At 42.7% G+C, this 20,000-nt stretch overlaps 1 protein-coding gene across 1 annotated transcript in view; it reads left to right on the top strand.

The window, feature by feature from the left end:
* il1rl1 (interleukin 1 receptor-like 1) overlaps positions 1-17,545 on the top strand; it is a 36,663-nt gene extending 19,118 nt beyond the window's left edge. The window contains exons 5-9 of the mRNA XM_063193732.1: positions 1,205-1,255; positions 7,847-7,972; positions 9,453-9,662; positions 16,641-16,837; positions 17,375-17,545. Of these exons, the coding sequence (XP_063049802.1) occupies positions 1,205-1,255; positions 7,847-7,972; positions 9,453-9,662; positions 16,641-16,837; positions 17,375-17,545 (755 nt within the window). The remainder of the gene's footprint in view (positions 1-1,204; positions 1,256-7,846; positions 7,973-9,452; positions 9,663-16,640; positions 16,838-17,374) is intronic.
* Positions 17,546-20,000: the final 2,455 nt, after the last annotated feature.

The following is a 20,000-nucleotide window of genomic DNA, read 5'->3' as shown; positions in this document are numbered from 1 at the left end:
AGTGGAATTGAGACAGCGGCGGCTGGCGGTCCAGATGAAATGAATGGCAAAGTAGCAAAATAGCATTGGCAGTGGAGGGGTTTGAACAAAACTAGCCGCGCACACCGACGCGTAAGTGTGAAAGGCTGGGTAGAGGACCTGCCGTGGCCATCTGGTAGGGCGGTCACCTGTAGGGCTGCACAATTAATCAAAATTAATTGTGATTTTATCGTAATATTGGGATTAAATCGGGATTTAAACGTGGCAATAGTGAACAGTCTTCGAGTGTCCTTGAAACCAGAACATGCTGACAGATTTGTGTTTCTGGCCAAAAATCCGTAGGTCGACCTAGGTAGGTTCCATGCTATTGCCTTCTACATACTTATTACGATTCTGTCTTATTTTGCTCATCCCTCATACAATTCGGTCTTAATTATATTTCATTTTGTCTTTTGAAAGACATAAATGCAATGCAAAATGCAAAAATGTCTGTTGTTCAATAATCCAATGATTAATAATGGTGATTGCAATTTTGATCCAAATAATCCAGATTATGATTTTTTCCATAATCGTGCAGCCCTACTCACCAGCCACTTTGACAGGTAACTTAATCATTGGGGTGAAAAATCTAGTTGCATCAATCGTTTGTATTGAAATGAGAGAATAACTCTGGGTAGCAGAAAGGCTAGTAGGAAGGTTAAATGGCTGGTGACTCGGGAAAAGCCGCAGTGGTTGGTGAGAAAAAAATGGTTAAATCCTGGGTCTAATCTGTGTGCGTGTCGTGTGTGTGTGTGTGTGTGTGTGTGTGTGTGTGTGTGTGTGTGTGTGTGTGTGTGTGTGTGTGTGTGTGTGTGTGTGTCCGTGCGTGCGTGCGCGTGTGTGTGTGTGTGTGTGTGTGTGTGTGTGCGCGTGCGTGTATGTGTGCGTGCGTGGGTATGTGCGTGTGTGTGCGTGTGCGTGTGTGTGTGTGTGTGCGTGCGTGTGTGTGTGTGTGTGTGTGTGTGTGTGTGTAGGCATCAGCAGGCCAGTGAGCGTGTGTTTGAGTGTGTGTTGCTCATCAGCAGTGTGTCACAAACCGACCTCAACACACACTTCAGGTGCCAAGTGGACAACTACGTCTCCTGGACATCGGTCACCATCACACTGGAACAGCATGGTACGCACACACACACACACACACACACACACACACACACCGACCTCAACACACACTTCAGGTGCCAAGTGGACAACTACGTCTCATGGACATCGGTCACCATCACACTGGAACAGCACGGTACGCACGTGTGTGTGTGTGTGTGTGTGTGTGTGTGTGTGTGTGTGTGTGTGTGTCCAGTTTGCTCGGAAATGTATAAGTGTCGTAGCCAGACCGCTAGAGGTGTGTCGTTCATGAACGAGCCGGTTCTTTTGAACGGCTCCATGAAGTGAACGATGGGAACCGGATCACAGCTGGAGGAGCCACTCGACCGTTATTTCGTTCATTTTTCATTCATTTTAAGCACGTGACCTCGATCAGAGTAATTACATTTTGGAAAAAACACAATTGTTTGCCTCAAAGAGAGGCAACTACGGTCTTTAGAAGCAGGAGAATAATCAGTTGTTGTTTGGACAAAATTACCTTGAGGTGGAGTCAAAATATTACATTCTTAACACTGAATAAATAATTTTAAAAAGAGCCAAAAGAGCCAGTTTTTTGAACGGCTCTTTGAAAGGAACGAGCCACTAAGATCCGGATCCCGAAAAAGAGCCATAAATCCCATCTCTACAGACCGCTCCCTCCTGACCTGACAGCTTCAGCGTTGCTACTAGTCAGGTCAAGAGCAATGCAAGTTACTTTCGGAGCATCCGAAAAATCTGGAACTCCTTCGGGTCATTCCACGCCAAATCTCCGAATCATCCCGCACGACCATCTCAGATTTGGCAGAAAAAAATCAAGGAGGTTCACAAACGTCCCAATAGGAAAAGTGCAAAATTATAGCTCTCAATTCCTCATAGTTTTGTCATTAAAAATGTTTTTGTCAGGTACCCCCCTGACTCGTTCGGAACAGAGTTCTCAGAGAGCCCACTTTCAGATTGCCGTATCCAAAAAACTACTTTAAGTAGGTCCTTACAAATTTCAAGGGGTAACATTTGGAACATGTACTTGTGAAATGTGGATTTTCACACATCCTCTTGTCATTTACCACCGTTTTCTGAGGGCTTAAAGTTGCTTGAAAAATTCTCACCTTTGAATTTGTGGGCATCTTTGAAGGACTGTGGTAAGCGCAGTTTTAAAGACAGCGGTTTGATATGGACACTGTATGTTCCCAACCATTCTGTGCATGTTGTGTTGAAAGACTGATCTTCTGCGATGAACAGTTTAGAAGATATGAAGTCTTTAAAATGGAAAAACTGAAACTTGGTGCCATCTTTGCCATGTCATTAAAAAAAAATGTCACGACTCACCACCATATTATCAACAGTTTTGGAAAGATTAGATGTCTGTTCTTAACATATCCAAAAATTGTGATGGTATTCTGCCTCATTTGGTCACAATGATTTTTCAAAAACCCACTGTTGGGTGACTTCCATAGCTCCTATGAAACATTGATATTAGTGGCATCTTCTCCATGTTATACAAAAGAAATGACAGAACTCACCACTATGACATTTACAGTTTTAGAAAGACTCAATGTCTGTTTTTAACATATCCAAAAACTGGGGTGGTGCTCTGTCTCATTTTTTAAGAATGGACTTGTAAAAACGGCTGTGTGACATCTTCAGCTTGCTGCTCTATTGAGGTGGGGCCCCTGCTCTGATATTTGCAGGCTACACGGGGGCCCTATCTACCAGCATTTGCCATGAGGCCCTATGTACAATTGTTCCGCCACTGTGAATGACTTGAGCAATTTGAGTAAGACATTTTTGATACAAGGTATTTGACTTGAGCATTTTCGACACACTCAATATAATACGGCAAAAAAGTAAAAGTGGCTGTTGACAGAGTTTTTTTTTCAGCTTTTTCTGAAACTACATTTCAGTAAATCAAAGGTTATAGACGTGTGTAAACTTCATCTTTAGGCACTGAAAACCAAATACCGGAATAAAGTGATGAAATGTTGAATTACTGAAACATCCCCGTAGATCTTGAAACAAGTACTTCCTGACTATCACCACATCTCAATGTTTTTTATTACAATTCAGGACAATCTTTATTAACTTGTTTACCAACTTTGATGCAGTTCAGAGGTCTCTTATGGATTATTTTGGTTTGTGTATGAGATACTTGCTTTTATCATGTGAATATTCTTTCTACTTTTGATTTGTGTGGCACTCCATGTATATATGTATATCCATTTGTGCAAACTCATCATGGTTAATGAGGATCATCAACCATTGATGCTTGCATTTCTCAGCTCTGTGGCAGAGTTGATCTTTGATGAGCATTTAGTCAGTATTGCAGTGGTCTAGCACCATGCTCAGGGTAGCTCAGTCATGGTGATTGGAGGGGCAGGACAGCTGTTTAGTCAGGTTACCTCCTTACGAACAGTCTCCTCCTTTTGCATCATCACTGTTTTTTTCTCTTCTCCATGATAATAAAAGTGTCCCACCCCCCAAAAAAAACCATGGCAAAGGTGACCTGTTCAAAGAACTTGGCCCCGCCCCAGTCCTAACCATGACCGAGGAACCTAGCGCATTGTATTGGTACATTGCAAAGGTCTGTATGTTGAATCACTTGATATGCATGCCTGATAACAGAACAAGTTTGCAGAAGTCAGAAATGTATTGAAGAAAAATATTCATGTCTGAGGAAGGGCAAGGGTGGCACGAAATGTCACAAGATTAAAATGAAGTATATGGGGACACTGGTATTGCGGTTTCTTTTTCATTATTTTAATCAAAATATCTTTGCAGCTAAAAGAAATTTGTTTACTAAAATCATATGCTGAAAAAAAGTTTGGCAAACATCCTGTATCAAGACTGTCTTAACAATGCTACTTTACCAATCAGAATGATTCAATTAATTTATCACTACTGCAATTCAAGACTTACTTTATGGTATAATAGCAAAATGTTAACTCCTACAGTGTTGAGGTTTAAACACATGGCCATAACCTTTAATTCACGAACATTTAGTTACCAAAAAATTTAGTTAAAAGAAAAAGAAAAATAATAATGGTATATAAATCACTCAACTGTTTCTTATTGTGTGCTTCAAAAATACTCAAGTCACATTTCTTGTATCAAAAATGCCCAAGTCAAACTGCCTGTCATTCACTGTGTCAGCCCAAATAGATTGGCACCCAAAAGTCTGCAAAGGTCATGATTATGGCCCCTACCACAAATTCAGGAGGGCCCTGGACAAATGCCCTGCTTGTCCCCCTATAGCTCCGCCCCTGGTAATTTATGTGACTTAGGCATTTTCACAGGAGCTGCTGATGTAACAGCAAAGGGTTTTTCAAGAGTCATTACAAGACATTGATGCAAAACACCATCCCAGTTTTTGGATATGTTACAAACAGACATCCTATCTCTCCAAAACTGTTCAGTTCATTGTGGTGATTGCTGTCATTGTTTTGGTATAGCATGGCAAAGTTGCCCCCCAATATCAGGTTTTCATAGGAGCAGTGGAAGTCACACAACAGTGGTTTTTTAAAAAATCATTGTGACCAAATGAGTCAGAATACCATCACAGTTTTTGGATATGTTAAGAACAGACATCTAATCTTTCCAAAACTGTTGATAATACGGTGGTGAGTCGTGACATTTTTTTTAAATAACGTGGCAAAGATGGCACCAAGTTTCAGTTTTTCCATTTTAAAGACTTCATATCTTCTAAACTGTTCATCGCAGAAGATCAGTCTTTCAACACAACATGCACAGAATGGTTGGGAACATATATTGTCCATATCAAACCTCTGTCTTTAAAACTGCACTTACCACAGTCCTTCAAAGATGCCCACAAATTCAAAGGAGAGAACTTTTCAAGCAACTTTAAGCCACCATAAAACGGTGGTAAATGACAAGAGGATGTGTGAAAATCCACATTTCACAAGTATATCGTCGGCTTGCTACCAAAACCGCCTAAGTCCGAATTTGGTCAAAATGAGATTTTTGCATAAACTTACTCCCCTACCACAGCTGCATCACCCTGCTTTTTGCCAGAATCATTGCTCAATCACAACAGTCACCAGATTCAAAAATCTGTATGTATAAAGTCACACACTGCCTATGAGAAAATGAATGACCAGGGACATAGCAATAGGGAGGACAAGGAGGGCATTTGCCTGTAAGCCTAGGGCCCTCCTGCAGGTGGCAGGGGTAGGGGCCCTATTATGATCTTGGCAGGTGGTATGGGGGCCCTATCTATTCATCCTGGGGCCCTGTGCACAATTGTTCTGCCAATGTGAATGACTTGGGTAACTTGACTTAGCCAATTTTGATGAAAGAAGCAGTTTATTTACATCTGTTAAAAGTTTTTTCTCTCTCTCTCTCTCTCTCTCTCTCTCTCTCTCTCTCTCTCTCTCTCTCTCTCTCTCTCTCTCTCTCTTCAAAGACAATGGCCATGTTTCAAAACTTCATTCTTAGACATCTGTCTGAGATAATCTTATCACACAATGGTTGTAGCTTTACTTTAATTAATAGGTGTAGCCTTGAAACAAATTGAGCAATTATTAATCATGTGCTTTATTTGATGTTATCACAGGTTTATAGAAGACTGCCATAGACTGCATCATCTCATGACAATCTGTTATATCATATCTTTATCTAATGTTTTATAATGTAGATTTTGAATAGCATTGGGTTGATGTCACTAGTGCAATGCATTACAGCTTACACAGTAGGATAGATAACTCCGAAATGTCGAAAGTATTCAGTAGTGGTTCTATACCATATTCTGAATGCCACGGTCATGGTGTTGAAGTGGGCGGGGCACAGTTCTATGACCAGGTTACCTCGGTCATGGGCAAGGTTGGGAGGGTGGGGCAGTTCTATGAGCATGGAGAAGAGCAGAAGTTAAGCAAAGATGATAAACAAGGAGGAGACAATTCGTGAGGAGGTACAAGGACCAAAGAAGTGCCCCACCCCTTCATCCTCCTCCATGACTGATGGGACCTCAACATGGAGATTGGGCGTCACTGCATGGCTTACTCTGTGTGGCACTGCAGTCTGCCCTGATATGAGCAATGAATGTATTACCATTGTGGCAATTGCTCTGGCACAATGACAAAAAGAGTTATACTTTGGATTAGAATGGAAATATTGTTTCATTGAAAGCTAATATGACTGAAAGAGCTAGAAAGTAAAAGAAATCTGTGAAAATCTGTTGGTAGACATGAGATTTACCAGTATGCTAGATTGTTACAAGGTCTACAAAAATATTTAAATCATTCACCATATCCAGAATTAAAGAAAAAAAAAATAGTACAGCTATCAAAATAATGTGCAGTGCATTGTTCTTATTGTGCTGCTTCAAATAATTTATTTTAAAGTGTTTTGTTTTCCTTAGGAGCCATTTCTTGTTTGACTTGCAGCTTCACTCAAAATAAATAAAGAAAATAAATTAGAAAACATCTTAGACAGGTACTGTTTGTAGTGGACCAATGACACAGACATGATGACAGGATGATGCAGATGTGGTAGGGGAGTAAAAAAAGGGAGTTCTGCAAAAATCTCCTTTGACCATAATTGTTAGGGGGGACTCACAATTGCTCTTTGCCCAGGGTCTCAGATTTCCTAGAACCGCCACTGATGTTTGGCGCCCCCTTTGGCGCCTAGTTTTTCCCTGTTTTCCGAAAACCCCAAAATCGGACTTAGGCGGTTTTGGTAGCAAGCCGACGAAATGTTACCCCTTGAAATTTGTAAGGACCTACTTATAGCAGTTTTTTAGATACAACACTCTGAAAGTGGGCTCTCTGAGAACTCTGTTCCAAACGAGTCAGGGGGGTACCTGACAAAAACATTTTTAATGACAAAACTATGAGGAGTTGAGAGCTATAATTTTGCACTTTTCCTATTGGGACGTTTGTGAACCTCCTTGATTTTTTTCTGCCAAATCTGAGATGGTCGTGCGGGATGATTCGGAGATTTGGCGTGGAATGACCCCTTCCACTTTGTCTGGAAGCAAACAACCAGTTAGCAAACCAAGGGAGGCGAGTCTACCATGCCATATGGGAAATGCCAATTGTTGTGCTCTTGGTCAGACAAAGTCTCGAAGAGATTTGAAAGTCGATGAAAATTAGGCTATACGTTTCATATATGTCTAAAAAAATTGGGTCACACTTATAGATGAAGATGTTGGTTTAAAGAGGCACTAGGTAGGATGACGTCATTTGCGCGGTGTCCGTGGCATGCCTGTCTCAAAATCTACACCGTAATGAAAAAATGCTGATCAAATAAACTCATAGTGAGACTGTTTTTCATCACGGAATGCCAGCAGCAATACAAATCAAAGTACGGTATGTAAAGCGATGTTTTCAAATGATGAGTGTTTCCCATGACACTCCCTCAGACCACACTGCCAAAACATGCATGTGGGGTTTTCTGACAACGGACCGTGGAAGTAATCACGAGAGCCATCTTTCACTTACTAAAAGACTCGCATAAGCTTCGGCTGACTCGGGACAGCGATTAATTAAACTTTTAATTGTACCTAGAGCCCCTTTAAATCTAGAACGTTAATTCAACTTTATAGTGCTACCTGGAGCCCCTTTAAATCTGAAAAGTTTGAGGGAAGTTTAAAGCTGAATTGTCACATCATCATCTTGTTCACGGATTACCCTGCCATTCATTTATGTGTGTGTGTGTTTGTTTGTGTGTGTGTGTGTGTGTGTGTGTGTGTGTGCGTGCGTGCGTGTGTGTGTGCGTGTGTGTGTGTGTGTTACAGTGTCCATGTTGCCAGTGTTGGTGGCGTGTGTGTCCGTGTTCCTGCTCCTCATCCTGGTTGCCATGGCAATAAGGTGTTTCTATCTGGACCTGTCTCTTCACTTCAGACGTCCGCGCACCACAGAAGGTAAACACACACACACACGCACAGACACACACACACACGCACACCTGCACGCGCACCACAGAAGGTAAACACACACACACTGCACGCGCACCACAGAAGGTAAACACACACACACACACACACCTGCACGCGCACCACAGAAGGTAAACACCTGCACGCGCACCACAGAAGGTAAACACCTGCACGCACACCACAGAAGGTAAACACCTGCACACGTGTGTGAGTGTGTGTGTGTGTGTGTGTGTGTGTGTGTGTGTGTGTGTGTGTGTGTGTGTGTGTGTGTGTGTGTGTGACGGGTGAAAACTTTCACCTCCACTTGAGCAATGAATAGCCTGAATGTCCAAGCGATTTTTTTGTCCAATGGGATTTGCCCTTTTTCAGCCTAAAATTGATTAGAATGCAGGATTGTATCTAAAAATTCCAAAACTTCTGGGGAAAGGGCCCCGCACCCCCAACCATGTAAGGAGTCCTCCTTTCTGGTGTTAAAGGGACACTGTGTGAGATTTTTAGTTGTTTATTTCCAGAATTTATGCAGCCCATTCACTAATGTTACCTTTTTCATGAATACTTACCACCAGCATCAAATTCTAAGTATTCATTATGACTGGAAAAATTGCACTTTTCATACATGAAAAAGGGGATCTTCTCCATGGTCCGCCATTTTGAATTTCCAAACATAGCCATTTTTAGCTGCAAAAATGACTGTACTTGGACCATACTAGAAAATATGTGTTTATTACTTAGTAAACTTTCATGTAAAGATCAAATTTGGCAATAGGCAGCCCAGCTTCAATGAGCAGCATAGTTGCAGTACCTTTTTTGACCATTTCCTGCACAGTGTCCCTTTAAGGACATGGTCAACCTAACTCAAACATATAATCAATATAATCATTATAATAATTCCAATGATAATAGTTTTTCATCATTATTATATGAGTTGACTGGTAAAAACGGCAAGTGACTGGTAGATTTTGGAATCTACCTGCCACAGTGACTGGTGGAAAAAAAAACCTTAAGTTCCACTACTAAAAAACCACCAGCCACCGTGGTTAGTGAGAAAAAAAAAGTTAACATCAAGCCCTGGCTCTAATCTTTGTGTGTGTGGAGTGTGGGCTCCTATCTGTGGAGTTTCAAAAAGAAGGACCAAGCAATTCACAAAATTTTGCTCAATATCTTGCATCATTGAGAGCTTCTTCGTATGGAAACGCAGATACCACCTTTATCCTTGAGGACATTATGAACAGAAGATTCTAGTGCTGTATAGGACTCCTTTTAAACCAAATTTGGATTGTGCCATGATAAATGTATATCTGTCAACCCAAATAAAAAAGTAAAATGTGTGTGTGTGTGTATGTGTGTGTGTGTGTGTGTGTGTGTGTGTGTGTGTGTGTGTGTGTGTGTGTGTGTGTGTGTGTGTGTGTGTGTGTGTGTGTGTGTATGTGTGTGTGTGCGTGCGTGCGTGCCTGTGTGTGTGTTTCAGATGGGAAGGCGTATGACGCGTACGTGGTGTACCCTCGTGAGCGTGTGTGTGCGTGTGAGTGTGTGTGTGAGCAGGACGTGAGGTGTGTGTGTGTGTGTCCGTGTGAGGAGGCTCTCTCGGCGTTCCTCAACTCTACTCTGCCCGCCGTTCTGGAGGAGAACTGTGGATACACACTGTACATACACGGCAGAGACGACACGCCGGGGGAAGGTAACACACACACACACACACACACACACACACACACACACACACACACACACACACACACACACACACACACACACACACACACACACACTCTACATACACGGCAGAGACGACACGCCGGGAGAAGGTAACACACACACACACACACACACACACACACACACACACACACACACACACACACACACACACACACACACACACACACACACACACTCTACATACACGGCAGAGACGACACGCCGGGAGAAGGTAACACACACACACACACACACACACACACACACACACACACACACACACACACACACACACACACACACACACACACACACACACACACTACATACACGGCAGAGACAACACACCAGGAGAAGGTAACACACGCACACACACACACACACACACACACACACACACACACACACACACACACACACACACACCAGACACACACACACACACACACACTCTACATACACGGCAGAGACGACACGCCGGGAGAAGGTAACACACACACACACACACACACACACACACACACACACACACACACACACACACACACACACACACACACACACACACACACACACACACACACACACACACACACACTCTACATACACGGCAGAGACGACACACCTGGAGAAGGTAACACACACACACACACACACACACACACACACACACACACACACACACACACACACACACACACACACACACACACACACACACACACACACACACACACACACACACTCTACATACACGGCAGAGACGACACACCTGGATAAGGTTAAAACACACACACACACACACACACACACACACACACACACACACACACACTCTACATACACGGCAGAGACGACACGCCAGGGGAAGGTAACACACACACACACACACACACACACACACACACACACACACACACACACACACACACACACACACACACACACACGGCCAAGAGAGCACATTAGGGGAAGTAACACAAACACACACCCGCATGCTTTACACAAGGATGTTTGTATAATGTGTGTGTGTATCCCGATGATATAATTGACGTATATCCTTGTAAACCATCATTTCATTTCAAGGTGGAGCAATCGCCTGTGAATTCGCCAGAATTCCTTTGATCACCCTATCATCTAATCAGCGCCCGTTCTCTGCATTTCTAAGCAACATGTTTAGCAACATTTCCGCAAATCTGTGGTGGAAGTTACGTCACAAAGGCTTCAAAACGGACTACTGTAGAATTTTAGGGTCCAAGTATACACCGCATTCCAATTATTACGCAAATGACATTTTTCGCTGTTTCCCCAAATAATCAATATAACTGACAGTCATCATAATTTTCAAGTCATCAGTCATTAGAGTACAATTAAAAAGTTTTTGAATGAACCTTCCAATGATAACGGTATTTTTTTAAATAATAAAAAAACTGAAAAATGCCCTGTTCCTTGAGGCAGATAGGCTACCGCAGCAGAAGACCACAGCTAAGCACAAGAAAATAAGCCTATATTCACACAGTTCACCAGAAGTGGTTAAAATAAGATTGGAAAATTGTTCTGGTCTGATTAGATTCACTCATACAAATTGAGAAATAAAAGTGTTTTTGTGCTCCTATGAGGGGAAAGAAATTGCCGGCTCTGTGGAAATTGTAGACCATATGCACAACTATGACCATAATTTCCTTTTTTAAATAACCAAAAAAACGGCTCCCATTGTGGAGCCAGTACCTGTCGTTCACTTCAAAGAGAACCAGCTCGTTCACGACCGACACATCACTATTAGTAGAGCGGCTACAAGGCCAATTTGGCTTGAATCGTGCAAACTTGGCAGGTATGTGCTTAAGACCAATACAACCAAATCTACCTGATTGGCCACTTGAAATGGCGGCCATTTTCCAAGATGGCCGCCAAAAAGGGCTCCAGAAATGGATTTATTGCATAGAATTGACCTAGAAATTTATGATAAAAGCATGAAAATCAACATGTATGTGTTTAAGACATATACGATCAAGTCTACCTGATTGGCCACTTGAAATGGCGGCCATTTTCCAAGATGGCTACCAAAAAAGACCCCAGAAATGGATTTATTGCATAGAATTGACCTAGAAAAGTATGATACAAGCATGAAATTCAACATATATGTGGTTAAAACCAATATCATCAAATCTACCTGATTGGCCACTTGAAATGGCGGCCATTTTCCAAGATGGCTGCCAAAAAAGACACCAGAAATTGATTTATTGCATAGAATTGACCTAGAAAATTATGATACAAGCATGAAATTCAACATGTATGTGCTTAAGATCAATACGATCAAATCTACCAGATTGGCCACTTGAAATGGTGGCCATTTTCCAAGATGGCCGCCAAAAGGACCCCAGACATTGATTTATTGCATAGAATTGACCTAGCAAATTATGATACAAGCATGAAATTCAACATGTACGTGCTTAAGACCAGTGCAATCAAATTTACCCAATTGCCAAAAAACTAAAAGAAAATGATTTATTGCACAGATTCGGCTTGTATGTGATTAAGACCAATAGGCCTACAATCAAGTCTACTTTATTTGCTACTTAAAATGCTGGCCATTTTCCAAGATGGCTGCCAAAAAGACCCTAGAAATTTGCAAATTTCATATGTGCAAATTGCAAATTTGGTGGAAATAATGCACAAATAGCATGGTGATGACATGCTAATTAATTCTTAATTTAATATCAATGGAGGCAGTGCCCCCCCCCCACCCGAAGGTGAGATGCTAATAATACGATGACACTGCGGTAATAATATGTCAATAACGGCAATTCGTGGTTCTCTCGATATTGCTGTTAAACAAAAGGTACACCAGAAACAAGCATTGTCATGAATTTAGTTTATTTGCTCTGGACTTGACATTAACATGTTTGATTTAGCTATCACATAATGGCTTTGGCTTGTCAGCCTGGAACATTCAAAGATAAGAGCCTCCTCCCAGAGGCTGTGGAACATTCTGTGGAACGCAACTTCTCTAGTCAGTTGCGCCCTCTACCCGAGGGTGAGAAGGCTGATCGTGTCAAGGCCAGAGCGCGAGTGTCAATTGTGCTGTCTGGAGTGCTGTCCCTGGATAGGGCGACCATGGTTAGCTAGACCATACTTTTCCAATGAAGTATCTCAGGCCCCTGCTCGACCAGGATGCATAATCGAGGGGAAGTGTATCTTTGATGTCCCCCTTGGACTTTGGGAACCATAGTGTATGCCCTCAAACGGATATCTATTGGGGCTGGCTTGGCCAGCTCACTGTGGTGGTGGTTGCTACTAGGTTCTCCATCCGCAACTTGGACCTGCGGCCCTATTGGAGAATGGTCTTTTCTGCCAGCACGGTTGCACCTGCGGATGTTGTGTACTAAACATGCTGGAAATTCCCCCTTGTGCCAAGGCCTGGTTTGCCATTGGGGAATACCACTTGGTATAGGGGGCCTCGCTACACCTCTGTGGGCTCCACCTGTACATCGGTTACACCCAGACGGGTGGTTTCCGTGCCCTGGGTTCCCTCCACTGCGTGCTCTCCGTGGTATTGGATGTCCGGAAGCTGCCTTTGTGCATCTGGTGCCTAGCCTCTCTTCTTCGGGTTCGGAACAAAGACCCTGGGCCCTTGGGCGAGTTGCGTCTCGGGCTGCGCGTTGGGTGAGCATGATGCTTATCACTGCTGATGGACGCTGCCTCTTCGCCTTCAACAGCTCTGGGCATCGGCAGGAGAATGGTCTGTGCCCCGGCCAAGCTTTTGTTTGTGCATTCTAGGTAAAGGCAACTCAATCTGGAGTTTTTCAATATCCATAGTGGGATGTTGAGTGTTTCGACATCAAGAGAACTGTAGGTTACCGAGGGTAACTCTGGTTCTCTGAGGGAGATGAACGAGACATCTCACTAGATTGCTACACTCACCCACAAGCTCAAAGGTTAGTTGCCTCAGATTGAAGCTCAGAGCCCAGCGCACCTGGGCTTTGTCCCCGAGGGGGCGGGATCCCCAGCTGTGCAGCTCATTGGCCTGACGGCATGATTGAAAGTAAGTTTTGGCAAATGGTCGCGGGCGTTACCCATAGTGAGATGTCTGGTTAATATGCCTCAGAGAGCCGGGGTTACCCTCTGTAGCCTATAGTTATGTGCCTTTTTGCTTGATTGTGTTTCCTTCTATGATGAAATCATTGGAAATTCAAACAGTGAATGTTAACATTGATTTGGGCCACATCTGCTAGATTAATTGCAATTAATGAAGTTCTAGTGTCTTCTTTGATGGCCATCTTTAAAAATGGCTACCATACATTTTCAAGTTGCAAATGAGTGGATTTGATTATAGGCCTATTGCTCTTAAGCACAAACACACAAAATTACATACTTGTATCATCATTTTTTTGGGTCACCTCTGAGCTAAATTCAGCCTTTTTGTGGCCATATTATAAAATGGCTTCCATTTCAAGTGGCTAGTCAGGAAGATTTGATTGTATTGTTTTTTTTTGCACATTCATGCCAAAATTGATGCTTGATCAATCTTGTGCAACAAATCCATTTCTATGGTATTTTTTGGCGGCCATCTTGGAAAATTGCCGTCATTTAAACTGGAAAATTACTTAGAATGTATTGTGTTGGTCTTAAGCACATAACTGCCAAATTTCTTGGTTGTGCTTGTATCATAATTTCCTTTCTCAATTCTGTGCAACAAATCCATTTTTAGAGTTTTTCATGGTGGCCATTTTGGAAAATGGCCACTATTGCAAATGGCAAATCAGACAGATTTGATCGTATTGGTCTTAAGCACATGTTGAATTTCATGCTTGTATCATACTTTTCTAGGTCAATTTTATGCAATAAATCACTTTCTGGGGTCTTTTTTGGCGGCCATCTTGGAAAATGGCCACCATTTCAAGTGGCCAATTGGGTAGATTTGACCGTATTGGTCTTAAGCACATACATGTTGAATTTCATGCCTGTATCATCATTTTCTAGGTCAATTCTCTAGTATGTATTCCAAAAGGGTGTCGCGCCTTTGTGTTTGTAGCCGGGAGGGTGCGTTAGTTCCACAAAGTAATCCAATGAAGCAGCAAGGAGGAACTCGCACACCACTGATGCCGATGCATAGATTATTTTAATCTATGCATCGGCATACCACTGATGCCGCACACCACTGATGCCGATGCATAGATTATTTTAATCTATGCATCGGCATCAGTGGTGTGCGAGTTCCTCCTTGCTGCTTCACTAGGTCAATTCTCTGCAATAAATCTATTTCTGGGGTCCTTTTTGGCGGACATCTTAGAAAATGGCCACCATTTCAAGTGGCCAATTGGGTAGATTTGACCGTATTGGTCTTAAGCACATACATGTTGAATTTCATGCCTGTATCATCATTTTCTAGGTCAATTCTCTGCAATAAATCTATTTCTGGGGTCCTTTTTGGCGGCCATCTTAGAAAATGGCTCCCATTTGAAGAAGCCAATCAGGTAGATTTGATCGTATTGGTCTTGAGCACATATATGTTGAATTTCATACTTGTATCATAATCTTCAAGGTCAATTACATGCAATAAATCAATTTCTGGTGTCTTTTTTGGCGGCCATCTTGGAAAATGGCCGCCATCTCAAGTGGCCAATCAGGTAGATCTGATCATACTGTTCTTGAGCACATACATGTTGAATTTCATGCTTGTATCATAATTTTCTAGGTCAATTCTATGCAATAAATCCATTTCTGGGGTCTTTTTTGGCGGCCATCTTGGAAAATGGCCGCCATTTCAAGTGGCCAATCGGGTAGATTTGATCGTATGGGTCTTGAGCACATACTTGCCGAATTTCACGCTTGTATCATAATTTGCACGATTTTTCCTGTAGCCGCTCAACTATATTTGGTGTCAACATGAAAACATGGATCCACCCTGCCCTCTATCAGCGGTTCAGGCTGGTGGTGTATCAGTGGTGTATAATGGCGGAGGGATATTTTCATGGCACGATTTGGGCCATTTTACACATTGAGCTTTGTTGGATTGCCACAGCCTGTCCGAGTATTGTTGCAGGCAGTTCAGGTGGTTCTGAAGGAAAACGTGGGTCCAACCCAGCACTAGAGAGGTGTACCTAATAAAGTGGGTCCAACCCAGCACTAGAGAGGTGTACCTAATAACCTGGCCCGTGGAGCCTGTGATGTCTGAATTTAGTGTGTGTGTGTGTGTGTGTGTGTGTGTGTGTGTGTGCGCGCGTGCGTGCGTGCGTGTGTGCGTGTGTATGTGTGTGTGTGTGTGTGTCTCGTCTACAAGTGCTGCCAACCAAATCAAACTTGGCTATAAAGGATGATACATCGCACGTCATGACCGCATTGCAACGTTGACTTTGAAAGAGTTAAGCAAGGATAACAAGTTCATATCAATTCAATCTGGACGAGTTGCAACAGACTGTTTTTCCTGTACAAACGATCAGTGTGATACATTGGGTGCTGTCATCAATCACTCCCCAAACACACCTGATCTAACATCAATCAGAGAACAGAATAGATCGATCATTTTTGTAGAAATTGGCTGTTGTTTTGACAGCTATATGGAAACATGCTATTTCTAATAACTGTGGCTACTCTTGTAACAGTATAGCATTAATTCTTTGGTAGTTTGGGCCATGTCCATAAAATGTGTGTGCGTGGCTTACAGAAAACAGGCTAAACAATTAACCAAATTCTGCTCAGTATCCAGCATAATTGGGAGCCTTTTAATTTGGAGACGCAGGTGCCACATGTATCCTTAAGACACTCAGTGAGCAGATCTTTTTAGCTTTGTGTAAAAGCTCTATAAAATTTGGTTGTGCTATGATAAACGCCTATCTGTGTGTGTGTGTGTGTGTGTGTGTGTGTGTGTGTGTGTGTGTGTGTGTGTGTGTGTGTGTGTGTGTGTGTGTGTGTGTGTGTGTGTGTGTGTGTGTGTGTGTGTGCGCGCGTGTGTGCGTAGATCAGGCGGAAGCAGCGGAGCGTTCCATCCGTCTGAGCCGCCGTCTTCTGGTCGTCATGCCAACGCTGGAGCAGGCCCCACCCCTGGAAGCTTGTGATTGGGCGATGGGCTTTGATTGGCAGCTGGGCGTGCACAGCGCTCTGGTGACGGAAGACATCCGAGTCATCGTGGTCCAAGTGGCCAGGGGACACACACATGCCAACACACACTCTCACACACACAAGCTGGCCAGCGGACACACACACGCTGAGACACACACTCACACACGCAAGCTGACCAGTGGAGACACACACGCTGAGACACACACTCACACTCACAAGCTGACCAGTGGACACACACACGCCAACACACGCTCTCACACACACAAGCTGACCAGTGGACACACACACGCCAACACACACACTCACACACGCAAGCTGACCAGTGGACACACACACGCTGAGACACACTCTCACACACACAAGCTGACCCGTTTAAACATCAAACACTCTCCCACAGACACGAGCACACTGACACACACACAGACACCTGTGGTCACACACACTCACACACACACACCTCACATTACAGACACACACACTCACACACACACAACTAACATTACAGACACACACTCTCAGACAGCTAACGTCACAGAGGTGCACACACAGTCGCCGGTTGACACACACACACCGATACTGGCACATGTGAACACACGCACAGACGTAAAGACACACACTCCCTCCCCCTCGCAGGTGCCTGCTGGTCTGCAGCTGCTGCTGCGCAAGAGTGCCCCCCTCAGGTGGCGAATGGGATCACGCAGAGCTGACGACATAAACACGCACTTCTGGAAGAGGCTACGATACATGATGCCTGCGCCACCACCACGCACACACACACACACAATGAATACACACAGCAGATGACCCCGACACACACATCTGGAAAAAGTTAAGATAATGATGACCCCTACACACACACACACACACACACACGCACACGCACACGCACTGTCATGAGCCTCATCATGAATTAGAGAGCGCCGGACTTTATAAAATGTTAAGTGGCCTCGAATGAAAAAAGGTTCTCCAGCACTGATGTAGACCAAGAACTAAAGTGGGAGACAGCGGTACGCTGTACCATTATGCCAGAGACCCGGGTTCGAGGTCGTTTCCTGGTCTCTCTCTCTCTCTCTGTCCTCAGGTGTGAATGACCAACAGATATACTGTATATTAAACAGGTAGACAGGTCTCTCACTGTCTTTAGGTGTGAATGACCAACAGATATACTGTATATCAAACAGGTAGACAGGGGGTATATGGAAAAAACTTAATTTAGGCAGAGATCACGCAAATCACTCTGTCTACAGAGGGGAAAGTTATCATAATATATAATAATAATAATAATAACAACGACAACAACAACAATAATAATAATTACTGAATGAATGAATGAATGAATGAATGAATGAATGAATGAATGAATGAATGAATGAATGAAACTTTATTGTCATTGTACAGGTACAACGAAATTGGTAAAGTGCAGATGCTCACGGTGCTTAAAAATCAACAAAGAAACCTATATATATACTGTATAAAAATAATTCAGATTTTAAAAAGTCAGCTGTGCAAAATTAAGTGTGTAGATTGCTTTTGGATAAAAACTGTCTTTTAGCCTGTTTGTTTTTGTACCAAGAGCCCTGTAACGCCTGCCTGATGGCAGCAGCTCAAACAGTTTATGTCCAGTATGGTAGGGGTCTCTGATGATTTGCTTGGCTTTCTTTAGACAGCGACAGGAGAACAACTCCTCTAAAGAGGGCAGGGGACAGCTGGTGTGACCAGCCTCTGAAGAGCTCTCCTGTCCGCTGCTGTGCAGCTGGAATACCACACACATAAACAGTATGTTAGGATGCTCTCTATGGAGCTCCGGTAGAAGGCCACCAGTAGACTTTGGGGTAGATGGTTAGCCCGTAAGACCCTAAGGAAGTACAGTCTCTGTTGTGCCTTCTTGATGGTGGCAGTGGTGTTGGTGTTCCAAGTAAGGTCGTCCCTCAGATGCACGCCCAGGAAGCGGAAATCAGAGACCCTCTCCACACAGGCCCCATCGATGACCAGCGGTTGAATGTTAGCCTTTGTCCTCCTGTAGTCCACTATCAACTCCTTTGTTTTTGCGATGTTTTTAACTATGACAACAGTTACAACAACAACAACAATAACAAATAACTGCCTACAGAGGGAAAGTTATTAGCATTATTAAGTATTAATAAGTATTATTACCATTATTATTAGTAGTAGTAGTAGTAGTAGTAGTTGTAGTAGTAGTAGTAGTAGTAGTAATACTATTATTATTATTATTATTATGTAGTTGTTGTTGGAGGTCGTAGTGTAGAGTGATTGAGTGAATAGTTTTTGTACCACCAAAAATCTTAATTTAGTGCTGACTACAGATTTAGGTGTTTATATGACAATGAAATAAGAAGATGCCAATGGCAGCGTTACTGTAAAATAAGAAGATGCCAATGGCAGCGTCACTGTAAAATAAGAAGATGCCAATGGCAGCTGTAGGCCTACTCTCAGTAGTCCTTGTGCCATATTGTGAGTGTAGCATGTCACAGAGAATGTTCTATATATATCATACTGTATATGACTGTGTGTATGTTGCAATGTAATTTTAAATATAACAGTGTGATAATGTACAAATGTAAATTTTATTTGTGTTTGAAAAAAGCTACAGAGACTACAATTCAGTCTTTTAACTTTTGACATCAGATCATTTAAAGGGACACTGTGTGAGATTTTTAGTTGTTTATTTCCAGAATTCATGCTCCCCATTCACTAATGTTACCTTTTTCATGAATACTTACCACCACCATCAAATTCTAAGTATTCATTATGACTGGAAAAATTGCATTTTTCATACATGAAAAGGGGGATCTTCTCCATGGTCCGCCATTTTGAATGTCCAAAAATGACTCTACTTGGACCACACTAGAAAATATTTGTTTATTACTTAGTAAACTTTCATGTAAAGATCACATTTGGCAATAGGCAGCCCAGATTCAAAGAGCAGCATAGTTGCAGTAGCCTTTTTGACCATTTCCTGCACAGTGTCCCTTTAAAGTGACAGAGAATGTAGGCCTATGCATACTGTAGCAGCCTATGTGAGTTTGTGTGAATAGGATATGCATGGAATGTATTTGTATGAATAAACTGTAGGCCTATTGTAGACTGATCAATTGTTTTTTTATTAGTACAAGATATTACATCATGTGTACTGCATTCAATTGCTTTAATAGCACTCTGACAGTGATAAATAAATAGTGATAATGATTAAGAGTTGTACTAAAGGCAGAGTGCAGTGTCATAATGGCATATTTTTGCC

This window comes from Engraulis encrasicolus, unplaced genomic scaffold (genome assembly GCF_034702125.1).
Source record: "Engraulis encrasicolus isolate BLACKSEA-1 unplaced genomic scaffold, IST_EnEncr_1.0 scaffold_55_np1212, whole genome shotgun sequence".
Taxonomy (NCBI): domain Eukaryota; kingdom Metazoa; phylum Chordata; class Actinopteri; order Clupeiformes; family Engraulidae; genus Engraulis; species Engraulis encrasicolus.
Note: the sequence above shows the minus strand (reverse complement) of the source record. Positions and strands in the feature narration are given on the sequence as shown.